The 21,207-nt window shown below is 47.3% G+C and overlaps 1 protein-coding gene across 8 annotated transcripts in view; it reads left to right on the forward strand.

The window, feature by feature from the left end:
* The window catches only part of SPATA5 (spermatogenesis associated 5), a 183,110-nt gene that overhangs the window by 41,759 nt on the left and 120,144 nt on the right, over positions 1-21,207 (forward strand). For 3 of the 8 annotated variants that reach the window (XM_053658393.1, XM_053658394.1, XM_053658392.1), the window contains exons 12-14: positions 7,058-7,111; positions 8,943-9,022; positions 16,739-16,865. The exons of 1 other annotated variant lie outside the window; for it this stretch is intronic. In XM_053658393.1, coding sequence (XP_053514368.1) covers positions 7,058-7,111; positions 8,943-9,022; positions 16,739-16,865 — 261 coding nt within the window. Of the gene's footprint in view, positions 1-1,943; positions 2,088-7,057; positions 7,112-8,942; positions 9,023-16,738; positions 16,866-21,207 lie in introns of those variants that run through there. 4 more of the 8 variants (XR_008390277.1, XM_053658397.1, XM_053658396.1 and 1 more) reach the window with 2 other exon arrangements.

Raw genomic sequence — 21,207 nt, forward strand, 5'->3', positions numbered from 1 at the left:
CCGGGCCAGGGCCCAGCTGGCTCTGGGTTGGTTCCTGCCTCAAGCTCTCACTTTTATCTGTGTAACCTGAAACAAGTTCTGTAAGTCTCCGTTTTTCTATCCGTCTAGGCTCTGTGAGGGGATTGTATTAAAAAAGTAGGTGAAAGAGTTTTGGGGGGGTATACCTACCCCAGCTCCTCATGTGTGGGGCTGCACTGAGGACCCCTTCAGCCGAAGAGTGCAGCAGTGCAGCGGGGTTGGGGGTGCTGGCAGCCACCACATCAGCCTGGTGACCCAGTCCAGCGTCCTCAGGGCTTAGGCCAGCTGATGGTGTGCGCCTCGTGGGAGCGCGACCAAACGGCACTTCATCTCTGTGGTCTTCCTCCCGAGCTTGGAATCGGTGTGTAGCCACGGGAAAACCCTCAGGCAGACCCAAGTGAAAAGACAGGCGTGAAACACCCGACCAGCACGTGTGCCGCTGTCACGGCTGAGAGGCGCGTCGCCCAGCAGAGCCCAGGAAAGTGCGACGGCCAAATGTAGTGTTAGGGTTTTGCAGACGAGATCCTGGGACAGAACAACTAAGGAAATGGGAACGAACTGAGTTTAGTTAATGTGTCAGTATTGGCTTATTAATCGTAAAGTGTACCATACTAATAGATGACATTAACAATGGGAACACTGAGTGTGCCGTGAGAAATGGGGGGCATACGAGAATTCTTTGTGCTGTCTGCTCAATCCTTCTGTAGTCTTAAACTTCCTCCCCACCTGCCGAGAGAGTCTACTAATCAAGTCAGCGTTTTGAAGGCAGTGTCACAGATGTTCAGTGATGTAGCAGAAGGTACAGACCCACTCAGAGGTGTCTGGCCCTGCACCAGCTGAGTGGGGTACGGGGAGGGGACCTTCCTTGTCCTTCATCCCGTTTGTGGTGACAGCGGAAAGTCACTGAGCAAAGGCCTGGGCGCAGGCTGGCTGTGGAGCCGGCTCGGCCGCCCAGGGCTCGCCTGCGGCCTTGCTGCTGTCCGTGGGAGCCTGGGAAGGGGCCTTTGGTTCTGGCCCCAGAGCCGGCCCCAGCGCTCTAAAGAAGACTTCCTTTCAGAGTTTCACCTGGGGCACAGCTCTAATTTAGAGTCTCAGCCAGGAGCTGTGTTCACTTCCCTGCCTTTCATGGACCTTAACCCTTTCTTCTCCTTCTGTTTGTTGCCATTTGGGCTTGTGTAGAGCCTTTTGAGTTTCTATTTCATTTCCTTTAGGTCTTTTGGTTTTAACTTTAAAAATTCCCTAAACTTCTCCCAATAGTGTTGTCTGATGTGTCCCATGCACTTAGTTAATCATCAGTTACTGCATAAGACATACCCTTCATTTTATCACGGAATGGCTGTTAGGGAAGAGGAGCCTATTGTTCTTAGTACAGAGAGAGCAGCTAACAAGCCATTGTTGGTGCCCCAAAGCTCTGTGGAAGTGACATTGGACTCACTTAAATTTAGCGTTATTTGCACACTGTGTGAATGGATGTGTTGAGACATCACATGTTAAAACTGTACGTTAATAAAATTTTTGAAGTGGGCTTGTATCAGTTGATGAAACCGCTATGTGAAAAAGATGTATTGATGTGGAAATACTCTATAACATCCAGCTAAATGCAAAAAATGACAATAATATGACCTATAATAACAAAACCTTTAGCAATTGGAATGTAAGAAGACCTACAGAGATTTAGAAAGAGAAGAATGCTTTTAGACTTCTAAGAAATTTATTAACGGAAGAAAACTTTATTATTGGGTTGGCTTAATTTTTTTATTCATAGATTGAGAGAGTGTTGTCTTTTCAATCTCTTTTTAATGGGATTTCATCAGAGTTGAAATAAATACTACAGTATTATGTCTATAACACTTTAAAAATATTTGTGAGTGTTTTAAATTGCAGCACTAGCCCCAGATTGTACATTGAGCCCCTTCTGTTGCCAGGCACGGTCCGGGTGAGCGACGGAGCAGCAGACTGCCCCTGCTGTCACCCTCCCTCGGCGAGCCAGCCTTGTGACCAAACACGTGGTTCAAGGAAATGGGTGGCATTTAGACTCCCAAGGAGACAGCGGAAAGGAAGGGAGAAGTCCAAGGTGATTAAACCGTTTACTTCCAGTGACTGGCAGGTGGAAATACCGGAATGTGGGAGGAGTTGGCCAGTGAGGAGGAGAGGCGGCGGGGGGTGGGGAGCAGACACCCACCGGATGAGACGCGCGGCGGTGGGAATGCGTTACACAATCCGGCAGGCGGCCCTGGTGGCCGTCGTAAGTGTGGGTTTGTGGCTCCAGAGAGTGGCCCTTTCCAGAGATGGCAGTAGGACCCTGAGACCTGGTGTCGTAGTTTCTGCATCGTAAACAGGAAGGGACATGGGGAGAGACACGGGTTGTCGTGGGCACAGGGACACTTCCCCACCAGGCCGAGCGTGGTCAGCACGGCGTCTTTCTGACACAGGGTTATTTCCTTCGGAGGGACCGAGTTTGGGGGAGAGCCTGGATTACACATTTTGGGAGGAACAGCTTGAGCTCTCTCTTCCCTTCCCTGCCAGCCTTTGTTGCTTTTGGGGGTTTTTACTTACCCAGGGCCTGGTATTTAATGCCTGTTTTCAAACTCTTTGAAGTGCTTTCCCAAAATGGCCTTCTGTATGTGCCGATGCTGTTCTTTCTATTAATTTTCAAGACCCTTTACTTGCATTACATACATGTAATTCTATCTCATGTGAGTTTGGGTTTTTATGAGCATATTCCGTAACATTTAACCGTAGTTAACACTTAGGTTAACTTGCCTTCCCTAGACATTTTGGAACTTATAAAAACTTGATTTGAATTGTAATGGCCAAAAGCAGCGGGCAGGTGTCAGACACATTTAAAAAGCCCTTGGGAAGACCAGGAGAAACCCAGTAGATTAAAGGGGCAAAACTGCGAGAACACTAGGCGCAAGTATTACCCTTGAATTTGAGACTGATACGGTGTAAAATACTGAAACAGTAAAAGGTCGGTTTAGTTTGCATTGGATTCCACAGCTAGATGAGTATTTCACATGTATTTATGTTGTTCCTGCTGTTTTGTAAATGTGAACACTTGATCTCAGCCGTGGAAACCGCTAATAGTGCTACCCCAGCTAAGCCCGTTTACGGTGCTTCCTTTTGGTCTTTTTTCTTGCTCACCCTTATCAGGGAAGCACGTGGAATCTAGGCAGGTGACACGGGGCAGGACCGACACACCGTCCTGTCTGGCGAGTGAGGTTGGGAAAGAAGTAACCTTATCCAGCCTGGTTGGATAAGGTTGCAGTTGGATAAATCCACTCTGGGGATTTACGTGTGCCTTTTTAAGAAGTGGAATAACTTGGGAGCAAGTGCGGGGCACACCTGTGCCCCTGCCGGCAGCTGCTTACTGAGAGTTAGACTTTGCCCTGCCTCGTGACCTGCTGCACAAACACCCTTCGATTTGAATTTGCGGGTACTATGTGAGCTCTTAAGAGGGCATTTCTCTCTTTTTTTAAGGACCTGGCAAAAACAGAGGACATTGTGGTTTTTAGAAAAAGCAGTAGTCTGGGAGCCAGAGCCTGTGTTCTCGCCGTCCTGTCTGCTGATTGACTTCCCCGGGGGCCTCGAGCGTCCCGCGCCCCTGGGCCCGGGTCTCCCCAGGCTCTGAGCGAGGCAGGTTGGACCGCCCGGCTCCTGTCGCCCGTCCTCTGCTGCTTCCCGTGGCCGGCTCACACAGTGCTGCTTCTCTTAGGTGTCTCTCGTCCTTCGTGCCTGGTGATGGCTAAACACTCGGGCGTTTTCTCTAATTGTCAGGTGTGATGGACAGTGAAGAAGCTCAAGTCACTGTTCTGCTATTTTCTAAGCTGCGTGACTTTGTGCAAATTACGTACCTTGTTTGTACTTCAGATTTTTTTCTGTAAAGCTATGATCTTAAGAACATCCATCTCAGAGAAGTGTGGTAAGTAGTAAAGGGGAATAATAGATATCAAGCCTTTGGCAAGACTTTGTAATATTAGCTGATGCTCTTAGTTGCTGCTTTTTTCTGTGTTTGAGAATTAGGTGTATATTTGATTGCAAATTGAACAAAGAAGTGTAGCAGCCCATTTTAGGTTCCCTTAAGTTTTGTGTTAGTGTTAGAATAAAATGTAGTACATATCTTTGAAAGTGAATTTAATCTTTTGCAGCTCTGTGTACCGGAATACAGTGATTTTTGGCAGTTTGAACTTCAAGCTCAAAATAACCTTCCTTCGTGATGATACTGCTTGATCTTTTAAGAGAATTCTGGACCCACATCACATAATCACTGTAGCTTCTGGGGCTGCGTTTCACGGCCCGTCTCCAAGGTCACGTGTGTTGGTGCGGACGTGGTTCTGCACACGGCCCCAGGCGCTTCGGGGCCCTGGAGTGTGTCCTCACTGCTTGTGTGTCCTCACCGCTTGTGTGTCCTCACCGCTTGTAACTGATGTGAGTGACACATCAGTTACTCCGGCCCAGACCGTCTTCACAGTGCTGAGTTCTAGCCAGATTTTCAGATGTTTTCTTTCCTTTTTTCTTTGTTTTGTTTTTAGGGAAAGAGCACTGTTCCTCCCCCACAGGTGTCCGACAGCCCTGCTCCATGTGGGAGAGGCGTGAGCCTGCACTGGTTGAGTCCGTTCGCCGTATTTCCCCATTTTCACCGGGATAGCAAGTCTGTCTGCCTGCACACCAGATGCTCGGTGCGTGGTGGTCTTGCTGGTATCACAGACGGGCGCCTGGTCGGGTTCTCCGAGATTATCGGTGGTTGTAGTCTGGTACTCTCCGCAGTGATGGTCAAGCTCTGTTCTCTTTTAGAACCAGTCTGTGGAGAACAGCACTGTTCCTCCAGGTTTTCTGACTGCTTGTCTTCAGTTGAGCCAAATGATTAGAAAGCAGAATAAACGCATTGAGCGTATTGCCTATGTAGAGAAACGTCTTCACCAGGTTACTGTTGTGTGTCATGCCCTAGACTCTGATGAGGAGTTGCTGTAAGAACAGGAACAGCAATGCAGTTGGGGTGATGATAATTACAATACAAACACAGATACCAGTAATCTCCTTTCTGATTATGATCAGGCCACACTTGCCTAATCAGTCACCCTAAACTGAATTCCGCATAAACGTTTCTTACTCCTTCCTCCTCACTCTCCCCTTTATCCCTCCTTTATCCTCTTCTCCTTCCCCCTAACTCCCCCCCGCCCCCATGTCTCTGGCAGTCAGCATATGATTATCTGTGTGTGCGAGTCTGTCTGTCTTCTCTGTTCAGTCCCTTCGCCCTTCTCGCCTGGCCCCCACCCCTGCCGCTCCCACGGCTGCCAGTCTGCTGGGCTCAGGCTGCTTGTCCTGTGTGCCCTTAAAGAGTCAGTGCGCTCTGAAGAAAGTCCTTCTGAGCTTCCTACAGTTCAAGTGCACATGACGCCGTCCGTTAGGGCTGGTCTGAGAACCTTCTGATTTGGAAGGCACAGAAGACCCACCGAGGACTGGCCCGCGGTGTCTTTCTGCAGGGCCCTCTGGCCTGGGCGCAGTTCCTCTTCTGTGTTTCAGCGGCGCCTGCGCCTGCCTCTGCCCCAGCAGCACCGGTCCTGCTGTGCTGTGGTTTCTCTGTGGAAGCCGAGCATCACCTGTCCCAGTGTGTGGCATTAGCTGACACTCTGCGAGCGTTTGTTTGCCAGGGTGCCTCGGTCCGGTGTTTCTGACTGACGTAAATGGTGTAGCCAGCGCTCAGCCAGGGCCTAGGCCTGTCCCCTCAGTGCCTGAGCCATGGCGTGCAGGGGTAGAACCCGAACCTTGTTCACCATGAGCTGTTTGTAGAAAGAGAAACACACACCCCCACCCCCTGTTGGATCTGCAGCTGGATTTGGGGAAAGGGCGTCATGAGGAGCCAGGCAGTGGTGGGAAGAACAGTGAGTGTGGTGAGCGAACCCTCCCACGGCCGAGGAGGACGTCCGGGCTGTCGGGCGGCGGGTCCACTGGTGTCCGAGGGATGTGGTTGTGGGTCTCGGGCAGAAGTGTTCTGTGTTTTTTTAATATCCTAGGACTTCTTGTGGTGGGACGACTGTGTGACATGAGAAAGTAGGGAGGTGTGCTGTGAAAGAGGAAACCTATTGTTTTTCCACACCAGATGTGATCATTTTAGGTATTTAAGAAAGAAGAAAATGCTAGACTTCAGAGTGCTAAATGTTGGAAGTGTGCCCCCTTGACCCGTGGTTGGCAGTGGACCACTGGGAGACCTGCCACCTATACAGGGCCCGCCTGCCGGTATCCAGTCACTGACATTCGGTGGATTTTGTTACACGGAGTCTGCCCCGTTCATCTTCGGTGCCCTTCCAACACGCCTGGACACGGGGCAAGAGGCATTTCCCGTCACCCAGGTGAAGTGTTGAGTGGCAGATAGCTAAGGAAGATGGATGCAGACTTTTGAGGGTGACGAGGGTGACGAGGGTGACAGGAAATTGCCACAATGTGACACCACGTGGCCCTGTGACACTGTTGCACAGGAGCAGTCTCCTCTGGCCAGGGCATGGCCGAGAGGAGCAGGTTGGGCCCTGGAGAGCATCCGGGTGGCCAGGTCGGGGCAACCCTGCGGCATCCTGCCACGGACTCCGTGGTTCCCACTCCATTTCCAGGAGCTCCGTGTGGTCCTAAGGATGGAAGCTCTGAGCTCTGTGGATCTGGTGGACTTTGACCCTAGCACATGGACCCCTCGGAGCGGGCAGCGGCTCGGTCTGGGAGCTCAGTGTTCCCTCTGCTGGTCTCCAGGTTAAACCGCTCACCCTCAGTGTCCAGCGCCGGGCCTGCTGGAGCGTGAAGGTGTGGGCGATGGGCAGACAGGTGAACATTTACAGTCACAGCCTTCCCTTTGAATCGATGTCGTTCTTGGAACGCGGAGTAGCTTTCATTTCTGAGGCACAGATGACACCCAGTGAAAATAAGCCTGCTGAAGGAACTAATTTAATTAAAAGCAGATTTTTGCTTGTCCCTCCCCCAGCCCCACCTCTTCTTACTTCATGGATGTATTTGCTCTTTCCTCGAACTGAACACTTGTTTTCTTCTCGTGCAGGGGCCCGAGTTAATGAATAAGTATGTCGGTGAGTCCGAAAGAGCCGTTAGAGAGGTAAGAAGAGGGCGCCTCCCAGCGGGGCTCCGCCCGCTCGGTAGAGCGCGCTCTGTCCTCTGCGTGGACTCCTGTCCGCTGTGCGGGTTCCCTTTTCCTTTGGGTTGCAGAGGTCGAGAGTCCACATCCCAATTCTGGTAGCACATTTTTTCTTTAGGCAAATACTATTTTATTATTTAAAAATGCAATTTTGATCCATACTTTGTTTTTAAGACTCATAGTGTAGTACCCTTTAGTTTTACCACAGATTTTAAAACAAGTACCTGCATTTCACTTTTTAAAAGGACATGTCTGCCCTTGGAAGGAACATGTGATCTCAGAACATTTAAATTGTTTGAACTAGGCAGTCCTTTGAATCAAACACTCTCAGAGTGTGGCATTCCGCCACGCTCTCCTGTTGTCCTTCTTTTACCGCTGCCCGGCGGTTTGGACAGGGCACCCCCGCCCCCAGGTTTCGAAGCCTGACCGACAGTCCGCTCCCCCTCGCGCAGAAGCCACACAGGCCCAGTTTGTGCGCAGCCCCGGCACTGGGGTCGGGCCGCTGCAGCCTCTGCCCGCGAGTCTTGGCTTTGCCGGGCGGAGGGGCGCTGTCTGTCTCGCACAGGCCCCGCACCCTCACTGGAGCGCAGCGTGGACAGGGGCCCACGCGGCTGTGCACGGTGGCCGCGTTTGTGACGTGCCTAGGAGTAGAGATGGGGACACTTTGAGAAAAAATTTAAGTCCCTTTTTGTTTTTTCTTTAACGTAGATGATGATAATTGTATAAAATGTTAATTGATGATAACACCATCACTGATTAAAATGAAGAAGGTGATGTTTCTTACTGTTCTGGTAACTGTTCCGTAGCTTTACGCTTGTGACAAGGTGGGGGGGGCCCTAGGTCACAGGGAGCACGCCCGTGGGCCCTCCGCGCCTGTGCTGACTCTGGCCCGCGCCCGTGCGCCACCTCGTGGCTCTCTGGCCAGTCTCTGGTGCTGGCAGTCTGGCAGTCTGTCCAGCTACGGTCTTCCAGGTTTTGGTCTTTGTTTTTGTCCTGGCTTTACGTCAAGTATTCCTTTCCCATAAAGTCTCCAGTGAGGTGAACACGGGGCGTGGCTTTTGAGTTTATGGGCAAGTGGAACCCTGGTTCTCAAGCTTAATGTGTTCTAGAAAACCTTTTGAGAAGCAATTTGTTCAAAATCCAAACCCCCTTTGTCACTGGAGAGACTCGTGACCAATCACACAGGTATCGGCATGAAAGGGTCGTCGGGTAGGGAACCGAGACTTGAAGATTTGTTAGGCAACCGAGGCGTTTTTTTTCTGTGAGCAACATGGTCGAGAACCAAGACAGTACAGAACTGAGGTTTAACTATTTTAGAAGCAAAGCTATGGTTAATTTTACACATTTACGGCTTTTCTTTTAAACATATGTTTATGATCATCACACCTTTCATTTACTGAGCACTACTATGTTTTAGACTTTGTGCTAAGTGCTTTGCATCATTTTTCTAGTCAGTTCTGGAATAATCTTAGGAGCCTCGCACTGAGCACTCCGCGCCAGGCAGGTGCGGAGACTGCAGGTCAGAGCAGCGCAGCCGCCCACCGGCGGCCACGCACCCAGAGGTGGAGGCGGGGCTTTAGCCCAGACCGTCTGCTCGCGCAGCCGCATTGCTTCCCTTGTGTCTGTAGATGGGCCTTGGTGGATCCCCGCTGCCGTCTTGTCCAGTGTGGTGTGTATTTATCGGGCCAACTGTACATCATAGATAACGTTCTAAACCATTTTCAAACTAAAACCAGCGACGGGGCTTCTTGGAGGTCGCCGATCTCTGGCTAACCCGGCGCTCCTTCCCCAGGTGTTCCGCAGAGCGAGAGCCGTGGCTCCTTCCATTGTTTTCTTCGATGAGCTGGACGCCCTCGCCGTGGAAAGGGGCAGGTGAGCACTGCCGTGCGGGCCCGCTGTGGCGGGGGGGGGGGGGGCAGTTGTGGTGCAGAGTCAAGTACCCTTCCGATGCCCACTGTATTCATTCGTCCGTCGGGCCTAAAGGAAAACATTTCGCCATTCGTGCGGTTTTTTTGTGTTGCACCCATTCAGTTACTTCCTGTATATGATTTCATATGCAATTGAAAAAACACTGATATTCCTTTGGGACATTTGAGTTAATTTTTATGGTTTATTACCTATAGAGGGATCTTTAGTACTATATCAAAATTTGAGCTTTTATAAATATTAAAACTATAAACAAAGGTCAGTTAAGTGTAATACATGATAGAATAGAAACCAGTTATAACAAAGGATGTTGTTATACAGATTTTACTATTCTCTGGATTAAATCCTATTTCCTAAAATATAATTAGGTACAATAGAATAGAATCTCAAGCAGTAAAGAGAATTATTTTGAATAGTTTAAATTTATGATCATATAAATCTCAAAAAACTGTTTATGAGTATGGTAATTTTTTCTCTGCAAGTGTTTAGAGGTCCTTTAAGGAGCATGCACAAGTCTTCATGTGGGAGAATGATCATTTGTACGCCTCGTGCATAGCTTCCTGATGTGTACATTGAGTCTAAAAGTCCGCCCCTGGCAGTGGCTGTGCGGGCAGAGGGTGCCACTTGCGCGGCAGGCAAACATGCAGCAGGAGGCGTTGCCCCTCCCCCCTCTCTGGGAGCCACACTACTCTCCGTCCACCGTCACAGCTCCTGTGAACACCACCGGCCTTTGTATTTGATGAGTTAACGTGCCCGGACCCTTTCAGTACTTCGAGGTGAGATGGCACGACTGCAGATAGCTCAAGTTTACCTGAACTGCAAAAGAAGAGACAGAAACCAGAGCAGTTAGCTGGAACAGTGCGACCTGCCTCACTCATTTGACATTGGGGACATGTGTTTGTGGAGCCTGTGAAGGAGCAGGGTGGGATGCAATGTTAAATGTGAGCCAGATGGGAGGTAGAATATGTAGCAGATTCTCATAAAATGCTTTTGTAGTAAAATGGTACGAGAAACCAGACAAGGCACTTGGTGGAAATCTCCTGTTTTTGCAGGCAGTTAAGCTCAGGGAATTTGCTAGATGCTAATGATCTGCGTCCTTTAGGTGTCATTTCCTCGGACAGTGGCCATCTTATTCTGTGCTGTGTGCGTCCCTCCTTCAATGGCTCGATCTGATCAAGTACAAGCGAATTCTGTGTGGTTACCTTTGTAGAGAAAATTCTGGGTCAAAGTCATTTGACATTTCAGAAAACAAAGGTGGGACTGGTAAGCAAATGTGATGCTAATAATCCAAAGTAGGGAGTTTGGGTTGCACCTGAGTTACAGTGAGTCTCTCGTAGTTGGTTTGTTCTGGCCCCAAGAATATTCTAGAATGATGCTGCTCTCGGGGGTTTTCCCTCCTCGTTTTTGGGATGAGCCAGCATTGCCTAGAAAGTGATTGTTCTGTCTGATTAGGTTGCTATTACCTGAAAACTAAAGCAAATAAAAGCTCTACATGTATGTTGTATGTTTTTGTTCTTCAGCTGTTTAAATTAAACAGTTTCTAGGAACTATAAAAAAGGCTGGTGAAGGATCCAAAAGTATAAAATTTTAAAGATACTAAACCAATTTTATGCCCTGTTAAAGAAATGGAAAACATAGAAAAATAAAGAGTTCCATAAACTAGGAGACATTTCTGCATAACATTGGGCTATAGAATAGTCATTACTTTCATTTGTTCAAACAGTAACATTTAGATAAAATCCATATGGACAGACGTGACAGTGGATAAGACTGTTTCTTCTTATAAAGGTCGTAATTTCCAAACTTAAGATGTCTAATAAATTGAGCAGAGAATTATGGTATATATACTAGTCTTTACTGTCCTGTGCATATTACACCAATTAATTTGGACTGTTTCAAGTTACTCATCAGCCATGAAAATGGAGAGCTGTGGGCAGTGCATTGTGAGTGGAGTGGAGACGTGTGTTGCTTTGGACATGTTTGTGCTTTCAGACTTTTTCACACTTAAAAAAGTGTCTAATGACAACCGCTGTTTTCTGCTCCTTTCTGCCCATTTACCTTTCTTTGGGACTTGAAGATAAATAAGGCTTACTTTCACTTCTTTTTATCTGTGTGCTCGTTGAAATTACGGGGTTCCGAATAGATTTTTTTTGTCTTATTTCATATTGGCATTTGGAGGAAAGGTAAGATTCCTTTTGCAAAGTGCTTCAGTGACCTCGTAACATTTGGGGAAACTGGAAATGCTGTTAAAGCAGCACAGCTCTTTGGAAAATAGGTGCTGGGGGAGGAAGTGAGGCGCTGAAGCAGGGGAGGGATTTGAATTATATACAAGGCTGCTAATATTAGATAACATTTGTTTAGTGCTTATTAGGCTCTAGGAACTTTTAAGTGCTTTACAGGCAAAGAAAAAAGTCACAAAAAGACCCCTGCATGAATGCTAAATAAGACATTATACGATTGACTACTGTCTTTGGTATTTTGCCTGCACCCCCCCCCCCGCACCCCCAGCTACCATAACTTTCTGCCTTCTTGACGGTTTGGAGAACAAGGTGGGCAATAATTCATCAGGCAGCTTTGTCTTGGGCGGCAGCCTTGTCTTGGGTGGCAGCCCTGTCCCCAGAGTGGACCGGTATGGGGGAGCCCCAGGTTCTGGGTTCTCTTGGCCTGGCCCCCCGTGACTGAGGACATGGCCACTGGCTAAGCTGGAGACTCCTGGAGCAAACCTTCCTTTGTCCCAGGTCTTGAATCAAGTTCATCAGCTGACACTGGTTGCCCGGTTCACCGAGACTTCAAGCAGAACTAGCAGATACCTCTATGGGAATCTCCAAACTGAGAGTGTAGAGCTGGAGGGGACCATCTTGTTTACTTATTTAACTTCCAAATAATCCCTTTGTTGCTCTTCGAGGTGTGGCCATTTGTTGTGTTGTGTTCAGATGGTCACAACAGCCCCAGGAGGTGTGGGCCCTGTCCCCACCTCCATGTCACGGGTGAGGCAGCTGAGGCATATAGTTGTGTAAATACCTTCCGCTGTCCGGTCTCACTGGTGGCAGAGCTGGGGTTGGAACTCAGGTGCTTACACTCGGAGCAGCCCCTCCCAGCCGCCCTTTGACTTGACGACCACACCATAGATTCCAGAGTCCAGGTCTAAGTGGTTCACTATCTTACCTCTCAACCTTGTATTCATTGTGCATTTTCTCAGTGACTTGCATAGTAGAGAGCCTGTCTGTCTAACTGGGCTATTGTTAGACTCTGTTCAAGTGAATATTTATTGAATGCTTATTCTGCAGCAAGCTTGGTGTTAGGGATAAACATTGAGCAGAACCTGAGACAATTCTCTGTACCGCTGTATGCCACAGTTTCTTCATTTGCAAAACGGAGTCAGAAGTGACAAATTCTAGGTTGTCAGAATTAAATACATGTCAAGGGCTGTGCAGCCTTTTGGCGTCTCTGGGCCACACTGGATGAAGAGTTGTCTTGGGCTGCACCTTAAATACCTTGCAACACATTAAAAAAAAAAAAAACCTCATAGTGTTTTAAGTAAATTTACGGTTTTGCGTTGGGCCACATTCACAGCTGTCCTGGCCGTGGGTTGGGCACCCCCAAAAGTGTTTCACACAGTACCTGGCATTTCCTGACCACTTAAAAAACCTCAGCATTTCTTATAACTTCTGCATGGGTATTTTTATAATAATAATAATTTTCATACACACATATAGTGCCAGGGATAAAAATAAGTCCTGCCCAACAGAGTTTATATTTTAGCAGAGGAAATGGTAGTGTTTTGGAAATTAGGAAAAGTATTCTACAGGTGACAGGCACTATGAGATTTCATTAAGCTAAGATGCATGCCATTAACCGTCATCAGTTGTAAGGTCATTGGTGTAGCATTAGCGAAGGAAAGTTCAGCTTCAAACTGTGAAATGGTGCTGAGAAACCAACGCCAAGAGACATTCTGATTTCAAAAAATTAAAATATAAAGTTTGTTCTAGAAATAGAAGTAAGACAGTGTTATTATTTGGGTGAAAGAGGATGACTTTCTGTTTTATAAAACTAATGCTGTTATATGCAAAACCATTCAGGATGTTGTTTTAGGACTAGAGTGTACAAAAGATGAGTGTATGGAAAATGAAGAAGATTCGGTGCTCAGTTGGAAGCCGACTGACTGGGTGTCTCCCAGGAGGTGCTGGCAGATCTGTGATACCGATGACAGGTGACGGGCGTGGCCATTTCCATGCCAGTGGGTCTGCACTTGGAGGGGCCGTAACCGCAAGCCGTTTGGAGCCAGCTTTCATGGCAGGCGAGGGTTGCAGGCTCCGCAGCATTCTGAGCAGAGCTCCGAGTTTTACAGTTAAAGGTCAGGAAATGGGGCGGCCTCTCCGTAGTGTGTTTGGAGCTCAGGTAAAGTCGTGAATTCATGGCACGAAGCACCGTAGAAGTTTCTGTAGGCATCATTTCTCTGAACGACACTTTCAAGGAGGGTTTTAAATGGTTTTAATGTGGTTTTTATGGTGGTTTTTAAAATTTCATAAAATTTTGTAGCTGCAAAGATTCTTACAAGTCATGTAGTGCAAGGTTTTATTCTTCAGAAGAAACAGAAGCCCCTAGAATTGAGAGGAGAGGCCCGCCAGCTCCTTCGAGGTCTCAGCAAGACCGGAACTCGACTTTCTGGGGTTGTGCTCTTAAACGGCTTCTTATACTGTCAGGATTTGGGTGTGTGTTTTTTGGGTAAAAATTATCTAATTACATAAAGGATAACTCTACGTATTATAGACCCGAACAAAAACCACTTATTAAAAACTCTAGCCACTGTTCTTTTGCATGTCTGTGTTTCAAGTCTCTGAATACAGGGCCTGTTTCCTAGCACGCATGGTTTTCACATTGGTAAACTCGCGTATTAAACAGATGCTGGAGAAAACAGCAAAAGACACGGAAAGTGTCTGACGGGCTTTTCATTCAGAGAGTTCCATGCGTGTGCGGCAGAGCTCCGTGAGTGCCTCGTTTGTGTGTGTGTCTGAGCTCAGTCCTGCGGCCGCACAGACGGAGGGTCCCGCTGTGCTGTGACACAGGGCCCTGTGCATTGGACTGGGGACCGAGAATCTCTTCTTTGTTGGCGTGGGGCAGGTGGTTTCTCCTCTTGTTCCTGTCTTGCCTTTAAAATGAAAGTTTGCATTTTACATGAATAATGAGAATTGTAGGTAGGGCTTGGGCTCAGAGTGGAATTTCTTTGGCTGGCCTCCTTTCGGTCGTTTTTAGGTCTCTTCAGAGCCTGAGTAATGACTGCGAGGCTGTGGGAGATGGATTTTAAGAAACAAATTCAGACGCCTACCATTTGGAGCTCTTTATGACATTTTAATATGTAGACTAGAAAAACATTGAAAATTTTTAAACCGGGTAAATGAGATGTTGGTCTATAATTTAGAAATCTGATGATAGGGAATTTTATTCCCTGAGAAGGAAATAAATGATCATTTTTGGGAAATATTGAGTATTGAAAAATAAAAAAATCGGTGTACGAATTACCACTGTGGCAGCGAGATTTCTGCAGCGGCCAGAGAGCGCATATTTCTGACTCTGAGGGCCATGCAGCCTCTCCCGCAACTGTCCGTCTCCACCTCTGCAGCGCAGAAGGGGCCCCAGTGAGCAGCGGTCACACAGAAACAGTCGGCTGGCTGGGCTCGGGCTGTGGCTGTGGCTCCTGACTTGTTCTGAGATATAAAGTCCCTCCGGTCTGTGGTATTACCATGTGACTTTTGAATATGAATAATTTGAAAAAGTGGCTTGACTTCTTAAGAGACAAGAAGTAATGTTTTGGGAAAGTGTAGCTCGCATATTTTCTACAGCTGAACTTCCCCCCCCCCCCCATTTTCATGTTGACTGTCTCTAGCAGATAATAAAGTTCTGTAAAATCATTTCATTATGATAGTGATTACACATTTGTTTTCAGACTTTTTTGGGAGTTGGTTTCCTAGGATGTCAGTTTTATGGTTTTAGTTTCCTGCTGCAGCTTTGAAATTGGGCCGAGAGTATTTCTCAGCCCATAAAACGTCCTCACGGTGCCGTTCTCCGGCCAGCTCTCGATGACCGGTGGAGAGGAAGGGTGGGGCAGCCTCGGGCGATGGGAGTCCCAGGAATTCCCTCACCTCATCTCCTGCGGCATTGACAGCCACCGTTTCCTCCCACGGCAGACAGCAAACTGGACAAGCACAAGTTCGCCTCTTCGGTTTAGAAGTGCTGGCTTGGGGCTGTCAGTGGGAAGTGTCTGAATATGCACATGTTTATAAAAAATAATGAGTTAAGGTACTAGGTGCGGCTTAATACCATCACAGAGCGCAGAATTCTACAGCTAGAAGGATGTGTGTATGTGTGTGTGTGAGATTTAATTTAACTTCTTCACTCATCGCCAATAAGATAAAGTCCTCAGAGGAGCAGTAATGTGTCCTGCCGCTTATCTCAACTTTCTAGCCCTGTGTCCACCATGGAAACACCAGACCTTTCCTTCTCGAATGAGAATTGAAGGCACAGAGAAGCTAGAGGTTGGGTTCACTCAGCTGGTTCTCAGAGTCTGACTTCACCATTTTTTAGTGTCATTGCTTAAAAAATGAACCACTGGGACAAAACTGGGAAATTCTGTGACCTGCATTTGTGTGCATAGAAACATCATCTTCATTGTAAAGAAGCATTTGGAAGCTTTGGGATACGTTCATCTGTCAGAAAGCTCCAAAAAAGAATAACGAAGTGCTACGTAATGCTTTCTCAAAGAACTTCGAGGTCATATTAGGCCTTTGGGATACAACTCGGTTTAGATGAGGTCAGCCGCGATGGGCTTCATGTCCCTACAAAAAGAGACACACCAGACAGCATGGTTTCTGTGTCTTCATCTTCTGCGTGGGGACACAGCAAGAGGGTGGTCGTCTGTAAGCCCCGAAGAGAGCCCTCACCAGAGCCCAGCCATGTGGGAACCCTCACCTTGACCTTTCAGCCCCCGAAACGATGAGAAGGTGAATTTCCGTGGCTTCAGCTCCTAGTCTGTGGTATTTTGTCCTGGCCACCTGAGCACACCAATACATCGCCCTTCCAAAGACTGGTGATAGAGTTCTGTGCGTTAGCTGTTCAGTTTTCTTCACTCGTCGCCCATTCCTGGTCAGTCTGTCCTACTTGGCATCTCTCCGGGTACCATCTTGGTGGCAAAGAATTCAGGAGACATATTTCTGCCACAGACTTCTTTTATGTGCACATCTCCAGATGTCCCACGGGCACTTCAAGTCCAGTGTGTAGACAGTTCAAGTTCTTTTCCCCTGTGACTCATGGAGACTTGTGTTTACCAGCCCTACTGACTGTCTCCTTCGAGTTTCTCGCACCCGCCCACTTCTTTCTAAGCAGCACACCTTTCTTCCGCGCTCCATCACGTTCCATGTGCGCGTAGCGAGTCATTGTCGGGGAGAAAATGAACCTGGCTGATGATGAGGAAGGGAAATGGTTTGGATACAGTTAGTGTTGGGATACGATAATTCAGCCAGTAATGGATTCTGAAGGGTGCATTTTATATTTTGAAACAGACATGATTCTGCTTGTTATATAATGTACAGTATTTTAGAAGAATGCTGTTTTCGAGGACAGGTAAACATACTCACATACTCTTTAAACCGTGTTTTTAAATGGCAGCTCTTCCGGTGCTGGGAACGTGGCCGACCGCGTTCTGGCTCAGCTCCTCACGGAAATGGACGGCGTCGAGCAGCTGAAGGCCGTGACGGTTCTGGCCGCCACCAACCGCCCGGATAGGATAGACAAGGTAGGGGAGGGCCGCGGGGCGCGGGAGAGCCAGGAGTGCGGTGTTTGAGTACGTGTTTTAATGTCAGGGTATTTCCTAATCAGTTTGTTATTTAGAGGATGCTGGAAGGTTTTATTTTTATTTATTTATTTATTTATTTTTAAATGTAAAAACAGCTTTTATTTTGGTTTAAACATATGTACAGCGTGACACAGGTAATTGCTAATGTGATTTAATTAGAGGGAAAAATCACTCAAGATACCTCCTTATATTCATTGGCTGCTTCATCAGTTGATCCAAACCTTCGGGTTTGCCATTGGTCTTTGTTCAGATTCTCTCTGGCATACTCTTGGAAAGGGTAATTCATCAAATTGCAATTTAGGTGAATTAATTTATTATTTGCTTTTCTCTCTTTGTTGGAGACTGTTAGAATTAGAGCTTGATTTTTTTTTCTTTTTTTTTTAATATTAAATTTTATTTAGTTACTTTTCAAGTACATTTTTTTTAATCTATTTCTCCCATCCCACCCCCCCCCCCTCCAGGCTCCCCCCTGTCTCCCCCCTCCCTCCCATTTCCCCCCCCCCCCAGTCCTCATCTCTAAACTAAAGTAGATGAAGAGGAAAGAGAAAAGCTTTTATGGTGGGCTTTTTTTTTTTTTTTTGCTTATGGTTTTGGTTTTACTGAAAGTCTTTTGCAACCCCTTGAATTTCCCCTCCCCCGTGGTCACACCAAACTTAAAAAGTATATTTCTCTAGAGTAGTGAAGTTCTGTGATTCTTTTCTTTAAAATACTTTATTTATTTATTTTTAGAGAGGGGGGAAGAGAGGGAGAGAAACATCACCGTGTGGCTGCCGCTCACCCGCCCGCCACTGGGGACTTGGCCCACGGCCCAGGCAGGTGCCCTGACCAAACCTGCGACCCTGTGGTTCTCAGGCCGGCACTCAGTCCACAGAGCCACAGCAGCCAGGGCTGATTGTTTTTTTTATTGTTTCTTCTGACCTTTTATTTTTTTAGGAGTTTTCAACATTTCCATTTATATTAAGATAAATTTCTGGCTATTTAGTACTAGACTCATTATTATTAACAAGTTTCCAGAAGTCCTGGCCTCGCAGTTGATTTCAGGGCATTTAGAATAAAAATGACAATGAATTTTTCTTCTCTAAGAATTTACTTAGGCTGCAGCATTAAACGAGCCTTATAGGTGCAAAAGCAACCCTTTTTTAAGTTTTTGCTACATCCCCCCATCCCGGTCATAGCTTAATAAAAGAACCAATTAAATTTTAAGTATCTAATTTATACTGAATGCATACCTTTTTAAACAAAGATTTAAACTGAGAGTAATAATTTGCTCCCAGAGCCTGAGCCAGTTGCTCCTTTTCTGTTAACATTACATGACCTCTTGAGCTCCCCCCCGCACATACACACAGACTCCCAGTTTTCGGAGCCAGAGTTAAAGAACGATCGTTTGAAAATATCAAAGGGACTTTTATGTGCAAAGAGAGCCTTGCTCTCGTCCACTTTGGTGTTTTGCTGTGACAAAGACCCTTCAGTCGCCCTTTTTTCCAACTCAGCGTTCTGTAAGAAGCGAGGTGGGCCCTGAGCGACTGTGGGGTCTGGGTCAGGGCCCAGGCTTCTGTGAAGCCCACAAAACAGGCGGGGCCGACCGAGTCTGACCAAGGGTCGTAGGAGGCGGGGAAGAGCCCGTAAAAATGACCTAGTCCCGCCTTTTGGTTCGCAAATAAAGGGGCTAACCCCCCCCAATCACCTTTTTCCTGTTAAGATTATGTTGATTTTTATGACATTTGTCACCGGGTGATTCTGTGGCCAGTGAGGTCTAAAACTTCTCAGGTTTCCTGTGCTGTGTGGGTGTCTGATCTAACAGCGCCCTTCTTTGGTTTCTTAGTATTGTTTGTCTTGAGTGTTCGATCCATTTCTGGAAGTAGGACGTTGAGCTTACAGTAAACTTCTCGGGGTCCTTCCGAATCCAGCCGTATGACTTAGCCTGGTTAGTGCTCACGTCCGTTCTCGTGCTGCCTAACAAAGACCTCAGATGCACAGCACCCACTTACCGCTGCCCTGTGGTCTGTCCGGGTCTGGGCACGGCCTGACGGGTTGTCTGCTCAGGGACTCGCCAAAGGCTGAAACCGTTCTCTGCAGGAGCTGGTGTGCCTCTTCGGAGGGTGCCTGGGTGTAGTGGCGCTCACTTCCTGTGATCACAGGCCTGGGGACTGCGGTTCCTCGCCAGCAGGGGCGGGGCGCTGCCCTCTGCTCCTGGAGACCACCCGCACGTTCCCCTCCCCTCTTCGCAGACAGCAGCGGAAGAACACCGCTGTTTTATCCCTCTCATGGTGTCTGCTTCCATTGCCAGGAAGAGCCACCTCCTTAATTTAAATGTGACGAGCACACTTAAATGAAGATGTGGAAAGCATTTACTAATTAGATACGAAGATGATTTTCACTACATCACAGGGAATCTAATGATCTTTAATGAACTACTCAAGTTCTTGAAAAATTATACTATTTGATTTATAATAGATAAAATAAAATTACTAGCAGCAAAACATAAAATTGATAAATGAGGAAAGGTATCACCTGTAGGAATGGTTTCAGCCTTGGCCGGTGCGGCTCGGTTGGTTGGTTAAGCGTCATCCTACAAACTGGAGGGTCGCCGGTTGGGTGCCTGGATGGGCACATGCAGGAGGCAACCAGTCGATGCTTCTCCCTCACATCAGTGTTTCTCTCTCTCCCTCCCCTCTTCCCGTCTCTCTAAAATTTAAAAAAAAAAAAAAAAAAGGTTTCAAGGTCATCAAATGAGATGCTGTTTTCAAGTACAACTTTGAATGCATTTCATGGAAACATGGCCTAAATGTTCTGAATCTGTCCTGTACTTGTTGAAAATAACTACTTTATATTTATTTTATTTTTTTAAAAAGGCGTTATTTACTCTCAGAGAAAGGGGAAGGGAGGAAGGAAGAGGGGGAGAGAGACATCAATGTGCGAGAGAAACATTGATCTGTTGGTGCCCCAGCTGGGCACCTGGCCCGCAACCCAGACACATGTCCCTTGACCCGGAATTGAATGGGTGAACTTTGGTTCACAGGCCAACACTCATTCCACTGAGCCATACCAGCCAGGGCCAAAATACCTAAATAACCAGAAGTTTTCTAAAAAATATTTTATAATGTTTTCTCTTTCAGGTAGAATTTCATGTTCATATGGAATATGCCTTTTCAGACTGTACTTTTTTTTACTATTCAGATGATATACGGTGTATTGAAAGTCTGTTTCCTTTGTAGATTTTTTTTCCAGAACTGTATTGTCTGTGTGTTGTGTGGTAGTACCATAAAAAAAGATTCAGCACGTGTGTGATTAGAACACAGTGTCCGAAATGTGCCCTGAATGTGCTGGTAGAAACAAAACAGTCTTAAGAGGCAAATTTTTAAAACCAAAAAACAATTTTCTGTTATGAAACGAACATAGTTTTTACCACCTGTCTTCTCTGGAGGAAACTGTAGTAGGAAGAGAACAGGCAACAGAAGAATTAAAGCAAATTTCACGGGCTGATATTGAAAGGCAGAGGTTTTACTTTTAGCCTAAAACTGGAAAGGGAGGGGGGAGGACCAATCTGGTGTCAGAGAAATTAGACGTTGAGTTTAACTTGGGCTACATTTAAGGGTCTGGCCTTGTAAATCAGCCAGCAGACATCACGTCCTGCTGCCTGCTCACCTGTAACCTCCGTGTCACAGTGACCTTGCCTTAGTGTGTTGGTACCGGGAGGACTGACTCTCGGACTGTTGGGGGGGGTGAAGTTCGCACATCATGCGACCCACGTGTTGTGCATAGTCAGTGTCTCTTTTGGACAACATTGCAGTTGCGTGTCATGCGGGGAAACTAAAGCTAGTTTCAGCCTCAGTCTGTGAGGGTCGTGGTGATTCAGCAGAGGCAGTGAGACGCAGCCGGAATCAACGTTACCCTGCTTCCTGTGGTGTCGTATTTACGCATCAGCCCCACTGGCTGTGCCGTAGCGCACTAGGCTCAGGAGAGCGGTCGTTGGGGTCTCTGGTGGCATCTCAGAGCCCCCACAGACCTCTTACCCTCAGCCCTCCTCTGGCTTAGAGTCAAGCGGAGAGGAGTTGCAGCCTTGAGCGTCCGTTTTGCTGAGTGACAGGAAGCGCAGGACAGACGAAGAGTGACGAGGCTGCCACGTCTCGCAGACACAGTGTCTTTAGACTGGTGGGGGCTGGGCTTCCTCCCTCGGCCTCGGGACATTAGGGCAGCAAACAACCACATTCACGTTGATGCTCAAATGAGGGCAAAGGCTCAGACTCTGGGAGTCGTGCCGTTCTCCGTCAGGCTGGTGCTC

This window comes from Artibeus jamaicensis, unplaced genomic scaffold (assembly GCF_021234435.1).
Source record: "Artibeus jamaicensis isolate MK-2021 breed Jamaican fruit bat unplaced genomic scaffold, CSHL_Jam_final scaffold_537, whole genome shotgun sequence".
In the NCBI taxonomy this organism is placed as follows: Eukaryota; Metazoa; Chordata; class Mammalia; order Chiroptera; family Phyllostomidae; genus Artibeus; species Artibeus jamaicensis.